This window comes from Oryzias latipes, chromosome 6 (genome assembly GCF_002234675.1).
Source record: "Oryzias latipes chromosome 6, ASM223467v1".
NCBI lineage: Eukaryota > Metazoa > Chordata > Actinopteri > Beloniformes > Adrianichthyidae > Oryzias > Oryzias latipes.
Genome location: NC_019864.2, coordinates 13,535,422 through 13,555,514, shown reverse-complemented (window position 1 = coordinate 13,555,514; position 20,093 = coordinate 13,535,422). Strand labels below are relative to the sequence as shown.

The window sequence follows — 20,093 nt, the reverse complement described above, 5'->3', positions numbered from 1 at the left end:
CTGTCTCTTGGCACCTCTAGGCCTTCTGAGTAGTGTAGTTATAATACATAGGAGTGTTTTGTTTTTCCTAATGTGCTCTTTGATCAATCACCTTTTATGTATGAAAAAAGACCACTCATTCTCCTTTCATTGGAATTGCGTCTTACAATGCAGTGTGATTTATGGGCCAAAAAATACGATACCCTCAGTTTCCATTAGGACCAGATGTCACACATAGGGGTCAAACAATGTAGAGGAACCTCAAATGCTTTTTAACATTTTTGTTGATTTAATATACAATCATGACCAACAATGACTCTACTGTGCGGTAATATTTATAAAGGTAAATTATGTGCAGCTATAAACAAGAAGATTAATAGTTTTTTTTGGATATTAATGGAACTTGGGTAATTTGACTTATTGTGCAGTTCTACATGTGTTGAGTTACCAAGTTAAATAACAAGACACTCAAAGTTTAAGAAAAGAAAATGGAGTTGGTCCTTCTCAGGGCATGAACTCTCTCACAGAAAGCAGTTCATGTCTTAAAAAGGGCTTTAGGGACTTTTTACCAATATGTATTACATGTTTCTGTTTTAAAAGGAACATGCTGGACTAATATATCAATAACAGTAAACCAAAATACTGCCCAAGCAAGACAAAAGCAGACATTGAAGCGAGTAAAGACTCAAACAACAGCAGACAAAAAGCACCCCAACAGTTATGGCAAATAAAGGGCCAAGCAAGGGGTCAGTTTAAACATCATACTCGACATTAGTATAGACAAATCACTATCAGAGAAATGTAAATTGAAAAATTTTGCAATATTACTTACATTTTTCCTTTACGTTTTCTGCAGTGATACCTTCGTGCTTTTTGAGCCTTTTAATCCTGTGCCTCCGTGTTAATGTTATTGGGAGGGTATTTGTGACTTCTAGCGAGGTTCTTTCTTTGTCATCATTTAGACCTTTTCTTTGCTGAGGTTCCTGGTCCGGCATACTCAAACCCTCATTGAGACTGCTTTTCTGGGTCAGTCCCAGGGCAAAAGCAAAGCTAGGGTCCAATGACGGCATCTTTTCAATGTCAGCAACCCCATCCTTTGTCTCCTGTGTTGATGCGTTTTCACATTTCGTTTCTTCAGAAAGTACTTTTGCCTTCTTGACACAGGGTTCGGTATCCTGGGCTGTGCTTTCCATCTTCTTGGATGTCTCAAGCAGACCAATTTTGGGCTTTCTTTTTGAAATAACCGTTTTTGGTTTGCCTAGTACTTTACCTTCTTTTATCTTTGTAGGAGACAATGTTTCCATTTTTTTTTCCTGTGTTGTGTCCTGTAAAGGAGTGTTGGTGTCATCATTCTCTAAAGAAGTTTCATTAGTGTTTGAAGTCAAAGCCACTATATCTTCCCAATGACTCTGTTCCAGACTTGAATCAGCAGAAAGATGATGGTTCTCCCCAGGAATGGATTTTGTGGTTTTGGTTTCCTCTACTGCCATCAATGAAGCAATGTCAGAGTCTTGCGCTTTTTCAACTGTGTTGGGAGTTTTCAGAGTGCCCCCATGTAGCACGTTGTCAGGACAGTTCTCCCCTTTGGCAAGCTGAGGTTTGACATTAAAAGACCTAAATAGATCATCGACTTGTCCTGAACCGTGAGGTACCAAAATTCTCCCACAGATACTGATGATTGGCTTGAGGTCCCCCCGCTCAGTTTTCCTTTTTAGAGAGAAAGGTTCACTTTCCATAAAAATTGTTCCGTCCAAGTTCAGCTTTCCAGAGTCTGTTCTTTGTTCAGTGGCAGGTCTCGCTTTTTTCTTTTTTAGTTTTCCAAATATTCGCTTACGTTTGTGAAATTTCCTCCAATTTCTTTTGGAGGACTCACGCAACGGTGGGTGATCCATCTCCTTAGTGTGTTCCTCCATCCTGTAGTTTAAACCCTCAACTTCCATTGGTGTTACACCAACAGGTAAATCATAGGTGTCATCACAAGGTTTGGAAATGTTCTGCAGTGCTTTGATAAACCCTCTGCGCCGTTTGGTTTTTGTCCCCATCACATTGGCAGAAGCAGAAACTCTTTCTGAAGGCTCAGAGGAGTCCAAAACTTTTGTTATTTTTTCTGTCTCTTTACCAAAAGGCTTTTCTTCCACTGTTGGAAATGAGTCTCCAGTAGAGAAACCAGAAAACTGAAAGTTGTTGGAATTAGTAGCTGGTTTAGGACTCATACTTTGCTCAGCAGAGGTGATGCTAACGATGAGTTCGGCAGGAAGGTCTTCCAAAGTTGGACAAAGACTTCCTCCAAAATTAACTTGTTTCAGTTCAGTTAAGCCTTTGTAACTTGTAATGTCTTTTGTAACATCAGCTTGTGAAATAGTCTCAGGCATAGTTGTAATTTCCAGATGTGTCTCAGTATTTGGCACACCAATGTCCAAAGACTTCTCAATACTGACAGTAGACTGCTGGTGTATTAAGTCATCTTCTACAACCAAGTCAAGATGGTGGGCTTGCGTCTCCTCAGGTGAAGACAAACAAATGTACACATCATCATCAAGGTCTTCTCTTTGATCTGCTTGTCTTGCTGCCAGGATTTCTAATACTGTGGCTAACGGGAGTTGAAATGTTTCTGGCTTGCTCATGTACGATGACAAGCTCTGCCACCCATGACAAGTCCATTCAGGTTTAGAATAAATGTGCCTATGGGCTTCAGCAACATCATACTGGTCTGGAAATATGCTGACATCCCTTGAGGGGCTTGTTGCCAGTCCTGGATTTATTAGTGTGGCATAACTCTGCATGTGCTCCAACAAGACTTCACACGGCTTTTGGTCTTGGTCCATGGGGGTTTTTTCAAGTTCACTCTCGGCATAACTCAGGACAGGCAGAATCTGAAGGATATCTGATGACACTTCTGGCCCTTTTTTAACAGGTTTTGTGTCTGTAACAAAAACAAGGAAAATACATATTCAACATATCTTATTTTAAAAAGACAACATTGCATATCAAGAGAAGAACAACTTTAAACAAGATTTATCACAAAGCTTGTTTAACTTTATCCTATACTGTGTATTGTGGCTCAAACTAGGGAGTCATAACTTTTTTCTTACACTGAGTTGAATTCATTCAGAGACTGTTTTCTGTCTGTAACCACAAATGAATTTCTCTTGGGAATCAAGGATTTACCAGATTGGTTATAGTTAAATGAGAAAAAGAAAATCTATCATTATCTTCACCTGGTCTTATAGCTGAAGAATCTGGAAACACAAAAATGCCATGCAGTAGCCCAGCTGTAGTGAACTCGGTATCTAGAGGGGCGTGAGAAGAAAGAAAAGGAAAAACATCAGTGTGACTTTAACACTTTGGTCATGCAGTGGAAAAACTGGATTTTCTGTATTTATTGTGGAACTTACCATCATATCTTAGGAAGTGGGACGAATGCAACAGGATAAGAAATCCCTTTTCTTTTAATGGAATCGTGAAAGCCTGTCAAAAATGTATATTTTGGTGTTGGTCATAAAAAACATAACATTGTGAATTTTTAATTTTAATAACTTAATGATGGTTTCCATTGTGCTCAAGATCATTGTTTAATTTTTTCCTTTGCACTGTCATACTAATGAGGAACAACATCTAGCGTCACCTGTCTATTCCTCTGCAAATATCATGGGTGAAATGACAATGAACAAATCTTGAATCTTTTAGGACTAATTTTTCTTTAGTTCAAGCTGTTCAATCTTGATTCATCAATTAATTTCCATTTTATTATAGTATAAACGAGATTTCCAAGGATTCTGGTTGTTATAAGGTTGTTCTTATTTAAAGTACCAAATAAACTCTACTCACAAGATCTCGCTCCTTTATCTCCAACAGAAGTTGATCAAATGAGCTACTGTCTTCTTCTCCGGAGAGCATGAGCTCACATAAAGTGCAGTAAAGGTTGTCAAAAAAAACTGAAAAAGACAACACACATGTCAAGCAGTTGAAATATCAAATCCATATTTTGTTGACTGTGCAATTTTAAAAAGCACACCTTCATCGGTGAAGGGGGTTTCAAAAACAGCTCTTGGCAGCAGACGTTGCACATCTGACATAGAAGCGAGGTCAACTTTCACCACTGGTGGCCTTGGAAAGCACAAGAAAAAAAACAAACAGGTTGAACTTTTTTTTTCTTTAGCAATGCATGTGTCAAAAAAGTACTGTGCCTGTTTAGGTACATTAGACTTACAATGTGGTGGGAAGCAAAGCCCTTGCAGCCAACCTCAGCTCAACGTTGTAGAATTTGCTTCCAATTTGAAGCTTTCCTCTCCAAGGAACATAATGACAAACTAAAAATGTACAACAGTGCAAATGATTACAAGTTGCTTGATTAATCCCTATATTTCCAAACTCTGACAACACTGGAGGTAAAGCAATGAAACGCAATTAAAGTTTCAAACTGTCTCTAACACTAGATTTCATCGAAAAAAACGATTTCATTGAAAAAAAAAAGATCTGATTGCGATGAAGATTTATGTCAAGTTGGAAAACGGACGCATTCTGTACTGTACAGGAGACCCGGCATGGAGCAGGTTGATTGACAATGGTCTATATGCAATCAAGATGAAGAACACAGTGCACTGTAAAAAGAACAATAATTGCACTGTAAAAAAATCAGTGAGACCATAAAAAGTGTTGGTTATAGCAAGGGACCACAGTTCAACCTTTTAAAGGCTTAAAGCTTCAGAGCAGGATTTAAAAGACTTTTGTATTTTTACCAATAGACACTAATTAAACTGGTAATTTTAATATTGATAAGGAGTTTTTTGTGTAATTATGAGAACTCATGAAACTTACCCTGGTTTTTTGGTTCACTGAAAAAGAAAAAAAAAAACAAATAAATGAAAAATGTCAAATGGTTTTGATCAGAAATATGACTAAACCTAAAAGTAAAAAATGAAAAGAACCTTCTCTCTTGTTGAACAAATGGTGTTGCTTTGGTATCATTGTATGAGAATGATACAATGGCAAATGGACAGGAAGCGGCAGGCGACACCCCAGTTCTATTGCTTGTGTCGTCTAAAAGCTCATACATATAATACTGAAAAGTAAAGATTGAAAATTTCAGGTTTTGTTTAAGTCTTTTACTTTGAAACCCAGTGGCAAAACACACAGGACAACACATACCTGAGTTCTCTCAAAGGCAAGAAACGAACTGGTTTTAGCAGACACAGAAGCCAATTGATCTGAGACGTGGCAGTCAAACCCCACCGTTGGTTCTGTAAACCTCTCCGTGTAGTTTTCTAAAACCTTTTTTTGTTTTCCCTGTTATAAAATGAGACATTTTTTTGGGTGATGCCAGTGTCAAAGAACTATTTCATTGATAATTCAAAATTTTACTGCCAGTACCTTTGTCAACCTGATGATGGCGATGTATCCAGATTTCCCATGATACCAGCGATTTTGATCCAAACAGTCGGAGTACATCGAGATGTAAATACCTATCAAAAGGGAAAGTTTTTACTTAAAAGCTTATTACTTGTAAACTTAAATACAAATAGATGGCTGTTTTTTTTTTAGAAGAATCAAAAGTAAAAAGAATCCAAGTGGTTGGATTAAATTTTTCATGTGTTTCTAAGTGTTTTGTTTCTCAGAAAACCAACACACCTCAGGCCTGCCACACCTTGAAAAACAACAGCGCCATGGTCAGGCAAAGACACGCCTCATGTTGTAAAGAAGAAAAAAAATGCACTGCTTCCCTTCAGAACAGTCTTTCGTAATGTTTCATAAGCTTGAAAAAGTTGACTGTCCTAAAATAAAATCCTAATGATGTAATTTTACATATAAAAAAAGTAGGCAACTGCTTTTCTGAGTGGAATAGTTACGACCTTTGAAAAAAAAAAAACTATAATAAATATGCATTTGTAAATTACAAACAAATGTGAAAAACAACATTTATCCATTTGGTAAATTAAAGGAAAGTTATTCCATGAAAAAAGGTTAAGTCAGAAATCCGACTCAAGGGGAGAAACTGCATTGCAGAAAACGAGTTTTACAGGTTTTGTTTTTTTTCCCCAAATCCTGCACCAGCAGTATGAAGACATAACTCCTGTTAAATTAACCAAATCCTTTTTTAAATCAGGTTTTTTTTTTTTAAATAAAAAGCTTCTAAATGTCACATGTACAGAAAACCAAAGGAGAAATTGATGTGAAGTGAAACTGATTTGTACATTTAGTGACTTAGCATGTACTACTTTGGCTTTTTATACCTCGTTATAAAATACTTCAAAACTACAAAACAATATTTTTGCCTGGTGTATTTGACAGCATTCTGACTATTTGTGATTTTAAACAATTAGGTTTTTTTAAACTATCCAAGTACCTAGAAAAAGCTGTCTGCAGCTCAGTAGATAAGAAAAGAGTTTTGTTTCTATTCCGCATGCCTGCTCGCTTCAAGTTGCACTTTCCGTTTCAAAATTTAAGTAAACCTCTTCCACTTTCACTTGTATAGTTAAGGTTCTTATACTTTGCTTTCATTTTCAAAAGGCTCTACAGCTCTTCCCACAGAGCACGTTTATTTTGTTTCGTCTTCAATACACGTTTTCCACATGTGGATCCTAAACTTTGTTGAATCTTTTTGCAGCAAGAAACCGTAAGTAGATCTAGTGTCTTTTGTCTGTTTGTGCCGATCAAAGGTAGCTTTTGTTATGTACTTGTGGGGGAAGTGGGAGCTTATTTACCCTTCGATGGATCTCCTAGAATTGAGCATGAGCTGTTTCCAGTGAGCACACCAGTTTCTCCGAGTGCATTAGCCTTAAAGCAAACGATAAAGTCAGCAACTTTGAACAGACTCGACTGAGAATGTTCCTCCTATGTCAATACGCCTGTACCTTGCTGGCATCGTCGAAAAGCAGAAATCCATATGATTCTTTGAGCTCGTCCTCTGTGTATCCTGCATTTTTCCTGTTTGTTCGGAAGGCATTGTACTGAAAGGCAAAGTACAGAAATCACTCTGAAAGCTGAACTCGTATCAAATTTCACATCTAAACTTTTGTTTAGCAGCACCTTGTTCACAGATTAGTGTGGTACAACTTTGCACACAGTTTAGGGTTCCTACTTTAAGCGTGTATGCAGAAAATAGGGGCTGACCTTTTCTTCCAATGCAGGATTCTTTACTAGAACTGCAGATTTGTATCTGAAGAACTGCTTTGACTCTTCATACAGGTGTGCACTTTGTAGAGCAGTCAAGATGGTATTCCGAAATATGTCCGCAGATTCTGACACGGGTATTAAAACACCTTAAAAAAAAAAGAAGGAAAACCACATTTTGGTACTGGAAAAGTACAGCTGTCTCCAACTCAAGGGTGGAAAAACCAGAAGTGGGGGGAGGAGAGAAAGCTGAGAATTAATTTTTCCAAACTGTTTAACCAAATACACACTTAGCTAAATGGTTCCTTTACATTAAAAGTAAAATACACTGATACGTGTTATGGCACCATGTGTGACCAGAAGAGTTACCTTTCCACGAGGCACCAACTTTTCCACTTTCCATCGCTCAGGAAACCTGCCTTTCCCTCATTCCTCCTTGAAGAAAACAATTTGCTCTCGGTTTAAACGTTCTAGCCGCCTTGTTACATGCCATGTGTCCTTTAAATGATAAAAATCTCTGAGTCCCCGCAGCGTTTCCAACACTTAACGGGCATAATCATACACAAGAAACCAGGAAGTTAAGAAGAAGCACCTCGCAGTCCAAACTTCTTTAACGTAACTTTTTAGTCTCCGTCAACACGAAGGTTTGGTTTTTAAAAGGCTTTCCTGTTCTCCTCGTGTGCTTCCTCAAGCGCAGGTGCGACACATTTCGCTTTAGGATCCGAAAAAGAAACAGAAACCTATCTCGGGTGGGCATCCATCTTGAAAGTCCACGGCAAACTGGTGTGTGAAGCAACAGTTGACAAAGCTAGCTCGTTGTTGCGACACACGTCTCTACGCCGCTTCTCGACCTTTCCGTGGAGATAAGAAAAAAATGAACTAAGAAAACACGCAAATGTTGACACGACGCTAACTTATTGGAAGGATTAAAAAGTAGTCTTTAGGAAACAAAAGGTTAAAACTTGCTGGTTTCGAACTGTAACTTTGTTGGACCTATGGAAAGCCCTTGCCATCAAAAAGAAAGTCTTGCATATATGGAATTAAAACTTTTGAACTTCTTATTCATACTTTAAAAAACATTGGAAACCTTCTAGACAAGCGTCTATGACAGACCCTAAACTTGTTGGTTGGATTTTAAATTTAAACTTAAAGCAGGAAAACACTTTTTAGATATCCTAGTCTAGTCCAGTTGTTCACCAACCCTTCCAGGATGTATGGAAAGCTGTAAGCGTCAAAACAAATCTTGTATTTTCCATGGCTATGTCCAAATTCCTACTCTGTAACAGATCTTGTAGTTACAGATTTTGTACTCTGTAACTACAAAAAACAATCCAGTGCCCTGGATCTTATAAGCAATTTGGACGACATGCTCACTACTTTTTTTAACTTCAAATTTGATGTCACCACTTCCCGAAGTGAAAAAGTAATAAAATCAAACATTTTACAAAGACTATTTATGAAACCACTGTCTTCTGATGAAGAAAACTTTACACTAATCTAGGTAATAAAAAACAGTTTTAAATAGCCTATATTTTTAAAACATGAAAAAAAATATAAACAGATTTGATTGTAGTCAATGTTCACTAATCTAGTGAGCATTGATGGTTTTTGTAGAAACTTGTAGGAAATTTATTAGAGAACTGGATTTTGGAAATGTAAATTCAGACGGAATGGTAAATGTACTAGTAGTGAAGGAAATTTGGACACAACCCATATGATTAAACCTTTACAACCTTTTGCTTATTTGTTTACCACCTGATTACATTTATTACATGTAAACTATGTGTTTTGCACACAAAGAAAAACAATTACTGCACAGACACAGTGTTATCCATTGGATCCACATTAACTTGCCTGGATATTTATGAAGCAGACTCAATGAAAAGGAATAATTTACTGGTTGTACTTCACAAATGCAACATCTTCTTTTTTGTTTTCGGCTTTTTACTTCAGGGTTTGCCACAGCGAATCAGCTTTCTCCATCTAACCTGGGTTTATGGGTGTTTATGTCAACTTTTTATTGAAAGTGGCTGCTTGAATGCAAGTTGCCGCAGCCGGTGAATTCACCTTCAGAATTTGGACAAGAATTTTAAACAAGCACAAGCAACATTTTTGTTCATAGCCTACTTCAAGCAGGTTAACACCATGTCCTACAGATTGGAAAAACAAATCCTCATCTATATCTACTACAGTCTGGATACAAGGAACCTATTTCAGCTGTCATGTGGAAAGTCAGAGTTCACAGAATGGCTATATAAAAGAACAAAACTGAGTGACTTCTCCCTCTTGTATTCCAAAAGGGGAAGTACTGTGCTGGTTTCAATGGGCCAAAAACCCCTAAACTTCTACAGAGAAATAAACAGCTTTTACTCTGTCATTATATTTGTCAGAATAACATGATATTAACATGTTAACATAACATGATTTCATGATATTTTTTCTGTAGTGCAAGTTATTTGAATGATAACCTGGTCAGTCAGATGCCTCAGTAAAAAGATGCGGCCAATTGTCGAAATTTGAAACATTTGACTGACAGTTTTTATGTACCCCTGTTTCAAGTGGTAGGGGTGTAGCCTGCAACAAGCTCACTCCTGATTGGTGAGACTGGTTGCCACAAAAACAATGACTTGGACCAATCACTGCTCACTAAAGTTATTTGGCTCCATCATGGTGGCATCTTTATCATTAAAAAAAAGGCGACTAAATTGATTTCATTTTGTTGGACCTGGAAGTAAGCTGTTTTCTATGGGTGACGTCACACTCACTCGGTCCAGCTCTCATATACAGTCAAAAGGTACACCTTAATTAGGTTGCCAGTCCTTTTAAGGTTCATAAAAGAGATTTACAAGCACAAACATGTCCTGTGGATTAAGACAGCAGTAAGAAAGCTAGAGAGCCTGTGGAAGACATGCAAACCCAAGGACCCACAGTGGATTGGAACAACAAATCTTTCTGTTAGGAGCTGCTGCAGATTGTGACCATGCAGCTCTAATTCAGAGGATTTTTAAAACAGTCTTGAAAATAAAAGTTTAAAAAAAAACCATAGTTCAGATATTTATTCATTAGAGAAATTTAACATTTGGTAGTGGATCCACAAAAATCCTTTCAATGGCAAATTAATGAGCAAGCAAAATGCACAGTTTATGAAATGTCTAATGAAATGCTAAATATTTTCATTTTGTTTTTTTAGATTGTCAACCTAAATTAAAAACAAAATCCTGCATGCTCATCCTTTATATAGTTGCATACCATATATCTCTGTGACTTTCTTTTATTTAATTACAGTTATTTCCAAAAAAAAAAAAAAATTATCGTGGTCTTTAAAGGCATGTGCCTACAAATCCCAGAGTCCTTTGCCATTGTTTATCCTAGCCGGACCTCCGCCGCTTTCGCTGAGCTCTGTGCACCAGTTGTCTGTGTTGATTACTCCTAATGGATCCTATACCGTTTTCGTTGTGTTATTTTAAAACGAATCGCTCGTTTGGTTGAATCTACGCGGCCAGCACAGAGAAAAGCGAGAACATGATGTAATGGAGATCACTCGGACCAGACCGTCCTTGTATGGAGAAATAGGTAAGAAGCTTAGAGTTGATGGTGACTAACACAGTAACACAAGACAACAGTTTCCTTAAAAAGAGCTCGCTATTACTGGGGCTTAGCTGTTAGATGCGGTTTGGTTTCAGTTAGGTTTAATTTAATCCGGAGACTGCATGCAGCTAAGTCTGTTCTAGTGCATTTCATTTAAAGAAAATGTTAAAACTCAGACAACAGGAGAAAGCCTTAAGCTTGTTAGTGAGGTTCATGTTGCAGAACGTCAGCTGTGCTGTTATAATGCTCATTTGACACCACAATAGTGACCTTGCAGTATAGTTTAATCAGTATTTGTGGTCTGTAAAGGTGTGCATCAGTCTGTTTGGTAATATCAATGCCCTCTCCACATACAGTGATAGTACCACATTTCTAAGCGAGGAGATAATCAAATGCATCCAAATATGTCTTTTGAATCACTCGAGGTAAAAATTCTGCTTTGTAAACCCCCCCGCTTTGTTTACCTCCTGACATTTCAGCCCATGGCCTTGGATTCTGGACTGACCGTTCAGCGGTGCATGAGGCTGCCGCACAGGGCAGAGTCCTTCAGCTCCAGCAACTGATTGAGGGAGGTGCGGCTGTCAACATTGTGTCTGTGGACTCCATCACACCTCTGCATGAGGCGTGCATACAGGGTCAAACGCAGTGTGTCAGGCTGCTGCTGGATGCTGGAGCTCAGGTCAGGTGGTTTCACAGTTTGCATGGGCTAGAAGTACTTGGTTTTTGAGAGGAACCTGGTTACCAGAGAAATATGCAGTTTTTCATACACAGCATGTAAGCTACAAATCACAATCTTCCATTTATCAATATACGTTTGCATTTCTCTTTGTAATAAAATTAGGCTTAGATTTACTCTAGGAAACTGGGTTTCCTTAAAGAACCACAAAGATGAAAACTGTTTTTTTTTGGTGCTTTTAACATAAGAATTAGGCTTAAAATGGCATTTCTGAGTATTTCTTGGTTCAAATTGTTGTAAATCAGGAGCAGAAAAAAAATTGCAGCTTATAGCTCATAGATAGAAGATACACAAGCTCCCCGCTCCGCTCTGTTCTGATGCATCGACTTATCCATGTTCGTCTTTGTCTTCCCAGTCTGAGCTGGCATCTGGCCCAAAACTATACACCTGGATAGCTCCAATATTGCTCGCCATTTTTGTTGCATCAGTAATGTTAGGTTGGAGTTGTGAGGGGCTGTAAACTAGACAGCGTAAACAGATGGATGACAGGAAGTTGGGACGAGCTTACTCCATGCAAACAAACTCCTGCAGAAACTATGTCCTAGAAAACGTCCCAGGTTTTTAGTTTTTGGATAAAAATAGCATAATCATAATGAAAAAAACAATGGGAACGCTTTTACAACAGATCAAAAGATGATCGGAGTGGGACTTTAACATCCTACTGTGTTTTAAAAAATAAATTTTCCAGGTTACATGATATTGAATGGCATGTAAACACATTGTGTTTACAGAGGTAGTGGGGTTGGATCATTATAGTGCTCCACATTATTGGTATGTGTGGAATAAATATGGTTTGGACCTACAGGTGGATGCTCGCAACATAGACGGTAGCACTCCACTTTGTGACGCCTGTGCGGCTGGGAGCCTGGACTGTGTCAATCTGTTGTTGGAGTATGGGGCAACAGTCAATCCTCCACTGTTCACCTTCTCTCCTCTTCACGAGGCATGCATGGGAGGTATGTTGTGATGTATGTAGAAATATCTATCAGGGGTCACAAACTCCATGCTCTGTGCGGTCAGTGTCCTGTATATTATCCAACTAACCTGCTAGTGAAATTTCTTATTAGTAAAACACACATGATCTAGGTTTTCAGCAGCAATTTTTTTACAGAAACCAGCAGGATGTTGGTTTTCGGCGCCTGAAGTCCGACACCCTCGGAGCTACAACTGTTATAAATGCATACTTACAGCAAAGCCAAAATTGGCAGTAAAATATTACTTTGACAAACTTAGATTTTGTCAACAAAATCCTTTTATTTTTTTCAAATATCTACATTACTATACTTGTATCAGTGTCTGGCTTATCAAAACATGCTGTTGCTTTAGGATTCTGCCTGTACTTTTGGGTCGAGAAGTTTCACATCATACAACTACTACATAAACTTAGTAAAGGAACGTTCAACAAAACAAAAACTAAATCAATTTAAAAACAATTTTGCAAATATAGGACACTTACTTATAAACAGCTTTGAAAAGAATTTGTCTTATTTTCTCTGAAATTAAAAGGTTTCTCATGGTCATTATGAAAGTAGTTTCCTACGGTTCTGGGTTAGGGTTTGTGACATATCTGTTCTTTCAGGACCTAGAAAAAACAGTCTTGAATGAAATCATTTGCTTATTTGTGTTTAGGTCATGGAACACTTAGAGGAGACATGGATGGATAAGAGTACATTCATCTTTGTTGTCATTAAACTACAGGTAACAAAAGGTTGATTTGTACAGTGCAGCCACTCTGTCATGACTGACAATGACAAGAACAGACCCAGACGCTGAAACCGGGAAAGATCACGCCCAAGAGTTTAGGCAGTGAATTGATTTTAATGTTCTTGGCAATGGATGAGTGGATCAGTGGAGGGAAAGTCCTGGAGGAGGACCAGATGGTAAGTACCCCTCCTTTTGTCTTGAGAGTGGAGTGTGGACCTGGCGGATCACTGACGGAGCGTGGCTCAAGGATGTGGCGTGGGTGGAGTTCCTGATTTTGTGGTGGCTTGAGGGATCTTGACGAGAGTTGGACCCAGGCAGGCACTTGGTGGAAGTAGCTTGTCCTACAGACAGGAAGGGTAACTTGAGTAACGGGTTCAGAGACAACGAGAGTTTCATAAAACAAACGAGGAACACATGAGATCAGGTACTTCACCATAGTTGGCAACGAACTGGCGATGAATACTGGAAACAGGCCATCTGAAATACTGCGGGTTTGATGATGGTAGTGCCGGCAGCTGGGTCCAAACAGTGGAAGCGAAAGGAGGGGGGAGAGGACTCCCGGGGGTACCATGACACATTCTTCTCTATAATGTTGATTATATTAACAGAAAGTGTTTTATTTTGTATTTTTTGTAGGTAATTCGGCTTGCGTTCAGCTCATGATAGATCGCGGGGCCTTCATGGAGGCACACGACTGCCACTATGGGACACCCCTTCATGTTGCCTGTGCAAGGCAACATTATGAATGCGCCAAAGTGCTCCTCATTGCAGGTGATTCTAGACTTGCCTTCGGCTATGTAGCTCTGTTGAAATGTGCGTTTGTTGCATGTTTGTAGGTGGGTTTGGTCCTGAATGTAGCATTAGCAAGACAAGGTGACTTACATCTTTTGTTGTTTTTATTTGATGCTCTTTGATGGGGAAGGGATTTATTCATTATAATTATGAAATGCTGCTTTCTTTTATTTGTAATAAATTATCTTCAATTTATTAAATTATCCTGAACCCTAAAGTGCCTTAGGATGTATATATTTATATCATTTGTACAAACTTGCTTTTGTCTACTAAGGAGCAAACGTGAATGCAGCCAAACTCCACGAGACGGCTCTTCATCACGCAGCCAAAGCAAAGAACATAGGCCTCATCGAGCTTCTTGTGGAGTTTGGGGGAAATGTGTTTGCCAGAGATAACCTTAACAAAAAACCTATCCACTACACCAGTGTGGGATCCCCCTCTTTCGCCTGTCTACAGTTCTTTGAGAGTAAGTGTGTTCACGTAAAGTGTAGCGTCCTGTCAGCTTGACGCAACAGTAAAGTTTACCCCATGGTGGCTCTTCTCCCCCAGACAACCCTCTGAGTCTGCAGCAGCTAAGCAGAGTGGCTTTCCGGAGGAGTCTCGGCCACAAAGCGCAGGACGCTGTACCTGGGCTGGGCTTGCCCAAAAGTATCATAAACTTTCTCTCCTACACACCACCTATTGCTGTTCAACTTTAGCAGATTGACACTTCAGTGTTGTTTAGTACCATTTTCTGCTGTTGGTTTTTTTAATGTAACATGTGACACAATGATGAAGATTCTCTCTGCATGAAGTCTGCTTAGAACGGTTTACTTAAAGTCCCACTCTGATCATCTTTTGATCTTTTTTAAAAGCGTTCCCAGTGGTCTTTTACTTACTAATATGCAGTTTTAAAAAACAATTTTTTTAAGCTAAATTCAAAAATCTGTGTTGTTCTCCATGAAATAGTGTCTGCAGAGTGGCAGTGGATAATCAGAAGTTTCCTCTGGAGTTGTGGGACTGCTAGAGCAGAGTAAGCCTGCCCGCACTTCCCGTCACCCATCGTTTTACAGTCTCTCCCACTGGCCTAAAGCCCCTCACAACCCCAGCCTAACATTATTGGTGCAACAAAAATCGTGAGCAATATTGGAGCTATCCAGTCGTATATTGAAGAGCCAGATGCCAGATCAGACAAGGAAAACAAATACCTACATGGATCTATTTGTCTACAACTGGATGCATCAGAATGAAGTGGAGCAGGGAGCTTGATGCCCATCCAGTGTGTTTGTGTAACAAATACGATCTTTTTCCAACAGCAGTTTTTCATCTGTTCCTGATTCACAACAATTTGAATATAGAAATACTCCATCATCAGAAGAATACTACAAGAACATGTTAAAAAGACTACAAAAACAACTTTCATCAGAGTGGGTCTTTACGGAAACGTGTTGTAGCTTCTCCTTATATTTTGTCTTTGCTCTTCACTTTTAAGGGCTGGTCTGCTGTAAATTATGTACAGAGATATTGAGACAGTAAAGTATTCCAAGTACTATCTCTTAAAGCCAGTAACTTTCATCTCTAACTTCTCATTTCTTTATTTATGCAGATTTATATTTTTATGAATCATATGTGTGAAATATTGTTCTCCTTTGTCCCTACCTGCGCTAGTAATCAGAGCAAGTTCCAGAAATGGAATAACTACCCACTCCAATCTGAGTGTGAGGAACAAGTTTGTTCATATCACATTCAGAGTACTTCAGTACTTAAGTACTGTTGCGGCTTTTTTGAATTGAAAATGAGTTCACAGAGATGTGACTCGCTCAGATGAGTTTTAGCTACATAGCATTTTAAATAAGGTTTAGTTAAACTTAAACTGATGACTTGCACACTGTCATTGTTTTTTTTGTTACAAATTTCCTGTAAATGTGTAAATAATGTAGATGGTTATACTTCCATAATCTATATAAAAAAGAATGAAGTTGAAAAAGTTCATTGTCGTCTCGTCTTTTGATATCAGTGAATTACATTAATCAGATTAGCTGTTAGATTTTGATTTGAGATTTTACATGTTTTTATTTTAAAACTTATTTCTAGTTTGATATGATGAACTGAATTTCTATTTAAATTAACGGAGAAATCAGGGATTTTTTTAGACAAACAAAATTTGTTCGCTCCTCCACACTCACGCACAAACACACACACTGCCCAGAAACAAATAAGTAAAAAAATAAATAAACTAAAGCTCTTTTGTAATGAAAATAAGGAAAGAGTTCATATTCTCTTAAGTTAAGTTTATATTTTACATTTATGGCCTATTGTTCAGTTTATGGTTTAGGAAATGGTTTATGATCCCTTTATTTAAGTTCATAGTTAACATTTATGGTCTATGGTTTAGTTTATGGTTCAGAAAATGGTTTGTGATGACTTTAGTTCAGTTTTTAGTTCAGAGTCATCTCATACGAATGATAAATAACACATTAGTGAACCTTGTAAAGCCCACTACACATAAAAAATGGACAGAAAATCCCTTTTTTTAATTAGGATGTTTTTGAAATAATTTCATGAAATAAAATTTTCTTTTTACAATATATGTTTTTTTTATAAAATGGTAAATGACACATACTTATAAAGGGCTTTACTCTCTTTTTGGATGCAATCCAAATTTGGACAGCTACACAACAAGTACTGGGTTACAGTCTAAGTGGAATAAGCTTTTTTGCAACAGATCTATCTATCTATCTATCTATCTATCTATCTATCTATCTATCTATCTATCTATCTATCTATCTATCTATCTATCTATCTATCTATCTATCTATCTATCTATCTATCTATCTATCTATCTATCTATCTATCCATCCATCCATCCATCCATCCATCCATCCATCCATCCATCCATCCATCCATCCATCCATCCATCCATCCATCCATCCATCCATCATATATTAGTTATCACCAAATTACTCCATCCATCCATTTTCCAAACCCACTTCATCTATTTTGGGGTGTCAGGGTCACCAGCTACAGTTGGTACGCCGTGGACAGTTTGCCATTCTGTCACAGGGACACCAAATGCATCCATCCATCCATTTTCTAAATCCACATGATCCTTTTCAGGGTCACCTAAAGGGATAACAGGGACACTAAAATCATAAAAAGACTTTTACAACGTCTTTTTTTGGGGGGGGGGGGGGGGGGTCACCTGACTTTGTGAGAAATAAATGTAATGTTTGAAAATAGAGCACATGAATAAATCATACCTGTATTTACTCTTCATATAACATTGGTGGTGGTAATTAGAAAATTAAAAAAAAAAACAATTTGAATATTAGTTAAAAGGGATTCCAGTCACAACTTGAACAATGTTTTTTTATTGCTAACTTTGTGGGCTAGAGGCATAATAATTGAGAGACCAACCCCACTCATTTTTTTTAGAGTGATGTCATTACTTCTCTTTTGTACAAAGCATGACTGAACTTGCGAAGTCGCAGCAGAACCTAGAATGATTTTAGTAAAACATCTGTGTGAAGAATATAATTAATTGTGTATGTATCATCTAACATTTTCAAGATTCCAAGTTTGTTTGCTGCCCCACAAATACAATGTTTAGACAGGCAATATTTGTTTTGCAACAAGGATTTTTCAGATATTTTAATGTTCCGATCTGAACACAAATTGTGATTTTTTTTTTTGTTGCAAAACATTTAACCTTTCCATATTTTCTTCTAAAATTCAAAAAGAAACTTCTGAAACAGATTTTCTGAAACATGGCTTCTTGTAACCCTTGTGCTATCCTAGGCACTTTACCATTGGGAGTTGGGTCATATAGACCCACTAGACAGTGCTCTGAACCTTTTTTCTTCAATGACTTGTGAACTTCACTGGTGTCCATGGATTACATGAAATCTTTCCACCTTTATCCACCTTTGTCATGGTAGGGAGAACACGTCAAAGTAAGGGTGGGGTCATCGAAGATAGCACAAGGGTTCAGTAGGTAAGTCAGTGGTGTCAGATCCCCAGACTGTGATCTGCTGGAGTAGGAGCAGAAACATGACCAATCACAGGGAGAGGTTTCACTGAGCTGAAGACATTTACACAGGAAGGGGAATAAGACAGCCAGCAACAGTCAGCCTGGTTTTTTAAGGGTCTGTTTAGTGTCTTATAGCATGCATCAACCACAGCTGTTGCTGTTGGACAGCAGGGGTTTAGATAATGACTTCAAACGGTGTTAAGGTATTTGATGCTAGTGCAGGCAACAGAACATCCATTTGTTTTAGATTAACTATTGTAACTTTGACCGAAGCAGCTCTAAACTGCTCCTCCAGTAGTATCTTCTTATCATTTACATATGATTGAAGAAAAACCGGTGCTGCGACTTACAAATATTGTTAGTCCACTGGCTGATCCTGTCTCTGAGGCCCCTATGGCTCGCAGTGAAAGCATATTTTGTACTTGTAGATTTACAGTGGAGAAACCAAGAAGTGAAATGGAAGAAAAACAAATGCACTTAACCCTTGTGTTATCTTAGATGACCCCACCCTTACATTGACATGTTCTCCCCACCATGACAAAGGTAGATAAAGGTGGAAAGATTTCATGTAATCCATGGACACCAGTGAAGATCACAAATCATTGAAGAAAAAAAGAAAAAATACGTGTAGCGCCCTTTTTGTGGCGCCTATAATATTAGGTGTGAGGGGCTGTAAGCTTGCAGGAAAAGCACAGAAACAGAGTTCTCAGTCAAAGGAAGAGGAAGAGGGGCGGGGTTGCTCCACACCAACGGTCCCACCCACAACTCAAAGGCAAATTTCTGTTGAGCTACTGCCAGTGAGCAGAAACTATATCCTAGAAAATTACACAGGTTTTTTTCTTAATTTTTGCTTAAAAATGACATGACATTGCCAGATCACTGAACAGTTTTAAAATAGATCAAAAAGATGATCGGATTGGGTCTTTAAAAAGATAAAAGCAGAGAGCAAAGAGTTAAAAAGTTCTTCCATCTCCACAGAGGCGCTTTCCTCTTAAATATTGATCACACATTTGCACTTTTCCTTTGTTGATACTCTATCCATCACAGGCGTACCATATCAAGATTGCGTGTATTGTTATTGCACAGGTGTGTCTGGCCACATTGATAATTTTAAAGTGTAGTTACTTGATAGATAGTAATGTGTCAGACTTTTAAGGGCATTGAAAAGGACAATACTTCCTCTGACTAAATTATGAAACAACTTATATAGAACTTGTGTTATTCCTCTTTAAAAGAAAATCTAAAAGCAATTAAATTTAAGAACGACAAAACAAAAAATTACATCCAGAACATCTAAAAAAACAGATGACTTAGTTTTCTTACATGCCAAATTACCCTTATCGGTATGTAAAGCAGACCCTGTTGTCATGCCCCCTCCTCCCATTGCCCCTGGTGCTGTTATGTACCTGACAGGCTTCACTGAAAGAAATGTAAGGCCTGGCTGTAGTTTACCCTTAACAAAAAATAGCCTATTTAACCCCTGTGCTTTCTTAGATGACCCCACCCTTGCAGTGACGTGTTCTCCCTACCATGACAAAGGTGGATAAAGGTGGAAAGATTTCATGTAATCCATGGACACCAGTGAAGATCACAAATTATTTAAAAAAAAAAGGTTCAGAGCACTGTCTAGTGCAGGGGTGGCTAACCCTGGTCCTCAAGAGCCTCAACCCTGCCTGTTTTCCAGCTCTCCTTAATCAGCTTCCTGTTGATTAGCTGACTCAAGTGATTTCACATCCTGATTTACTAAACACACCTGATTTTGGTTATCAGCATTAAGCAGTCAAGGGAGAACCGGAAAACAGACAGGGTTGAGGCTCTTGAGGACCAGGCTCAGCCACCTCTGGTCTAGTGGGTCTAGATGACCCAACTCCCAATGTTAAAGTGCCTAGGACAGCACAAGGGTTACGTGTAGTACAAATATACTTAGTCTATAGTAAAAGTGAAGCAGTTCATTTGAAGTTTACTTTTTATATACTACTTATATATTGTAAACTTAAAATGTTCCAATTTAGTCTGAGGAAGTATTCAGTTAGTATACAGTACTACATGTACATGGTCTATAGTGGACATGCTGTACTTATACTCAATTATACTTAATAATATAAACTTCAGGTGCAGGCTACTTACTAAGTTATGCTAAGGGTTAAAAGCCATAAAAAGCAGTAGTCTTAGCTC

The 20,093-nt window shown here is 38.2% G+C and overlaps 2 protein-coding genes across 6 annotated transcripts in view; one reads left to right on the top strand and one right to left on the bottom strand.

Moving 5' to 3' along the window:
- Positions 1-10,356, bottom strand: part of LOC101174829 (protein TASOR) — a 29,736-nt gene extending 19,380 nt beyond the window's left edge. For 2 of the 5 annotated variants that reach the window (XM_023955683.1, XM_011475951.3), the window contains exons 1-14: positions 7,459-8,151; positions 7,090-7,238; positions 6,831-6,926; positions 6,681-6,753; positions 5,350-5,441; positions 5,128-5,265; positions 4,908-5,041; positions 4,798-4,814; positions 4,190-4,289; positions 3,995-4,086; positions 3,808-3,914; positions 3,375-3,447; positions 3,198-3,269; positions 812-2,902 (exon numbers count right to left, since the gene is read on the bottom strand). In XM_023955683.1, coding sequence (XP_023811451.1) covers positions 812-2,902; positions 3,198-3,269; positions 3,375-3,447; positions 3,808-3,914; positions 3,995-4,086; positions 4,190-4,289; positions 4,798-4,814; positions 4,908-5,041; positions 5,128-5,265; positions 5,350-5,441; positions 6,681-6,753; positions 6,831-6,926; positions 7,090-7,238; positions 7,459-7,492 — 3,268 coding nt within the window. In that variant the 5' untranslated portion in view covers positions 7,493-8,151. Of the gene's footprint in view, positions 1-811; positions 2,903-3,197; positions 3,270-3,374; positions 3,448-3,807; positions 3,915-3,992; positions 4,087-4,189; positions 4,290-4,797; positions 4,815-4,907; positions 5,042-5,127; positions 5,266-5,349; positions 5,442-6,680; positions 6,754-6,830; positions 6,927-7,089; positions 7,239-7,458 lie in introns of those variants that run through there. The other 3 variants (XM_020703890.2, XM_020703891.2, XM_020703892.2) reach the window with 3 other exon arrangements.
- An 83-nt stretch (positions 10,357-10,439) lies between these two features.
- Positions 10,440-15,868, top strand: LOC101174590 (ankyrin repeat and SOCS box protein 13). The gene is made up of 6 exons (XM_004069919.3): positions 10,440-10,662; positions 11,157-11,356; positions 12,219-12,369; positions 13,754-13,888; positions 14,184-14,375; positions 14,459-15,868. Exons 1-6 carry the CDS (start codon positions 10,620-10,622, stop codon positions 14,605-14,607), a joined length of 870 nt encoding a protein of 289 aa, XP_004069967.1. The 5' UTR covers positions 10,440-10,619; the 3' UTR covers positions 14,608-15,868.
- Positions 15,869-20,093: the final 4,225 nt, after the last annotated feature.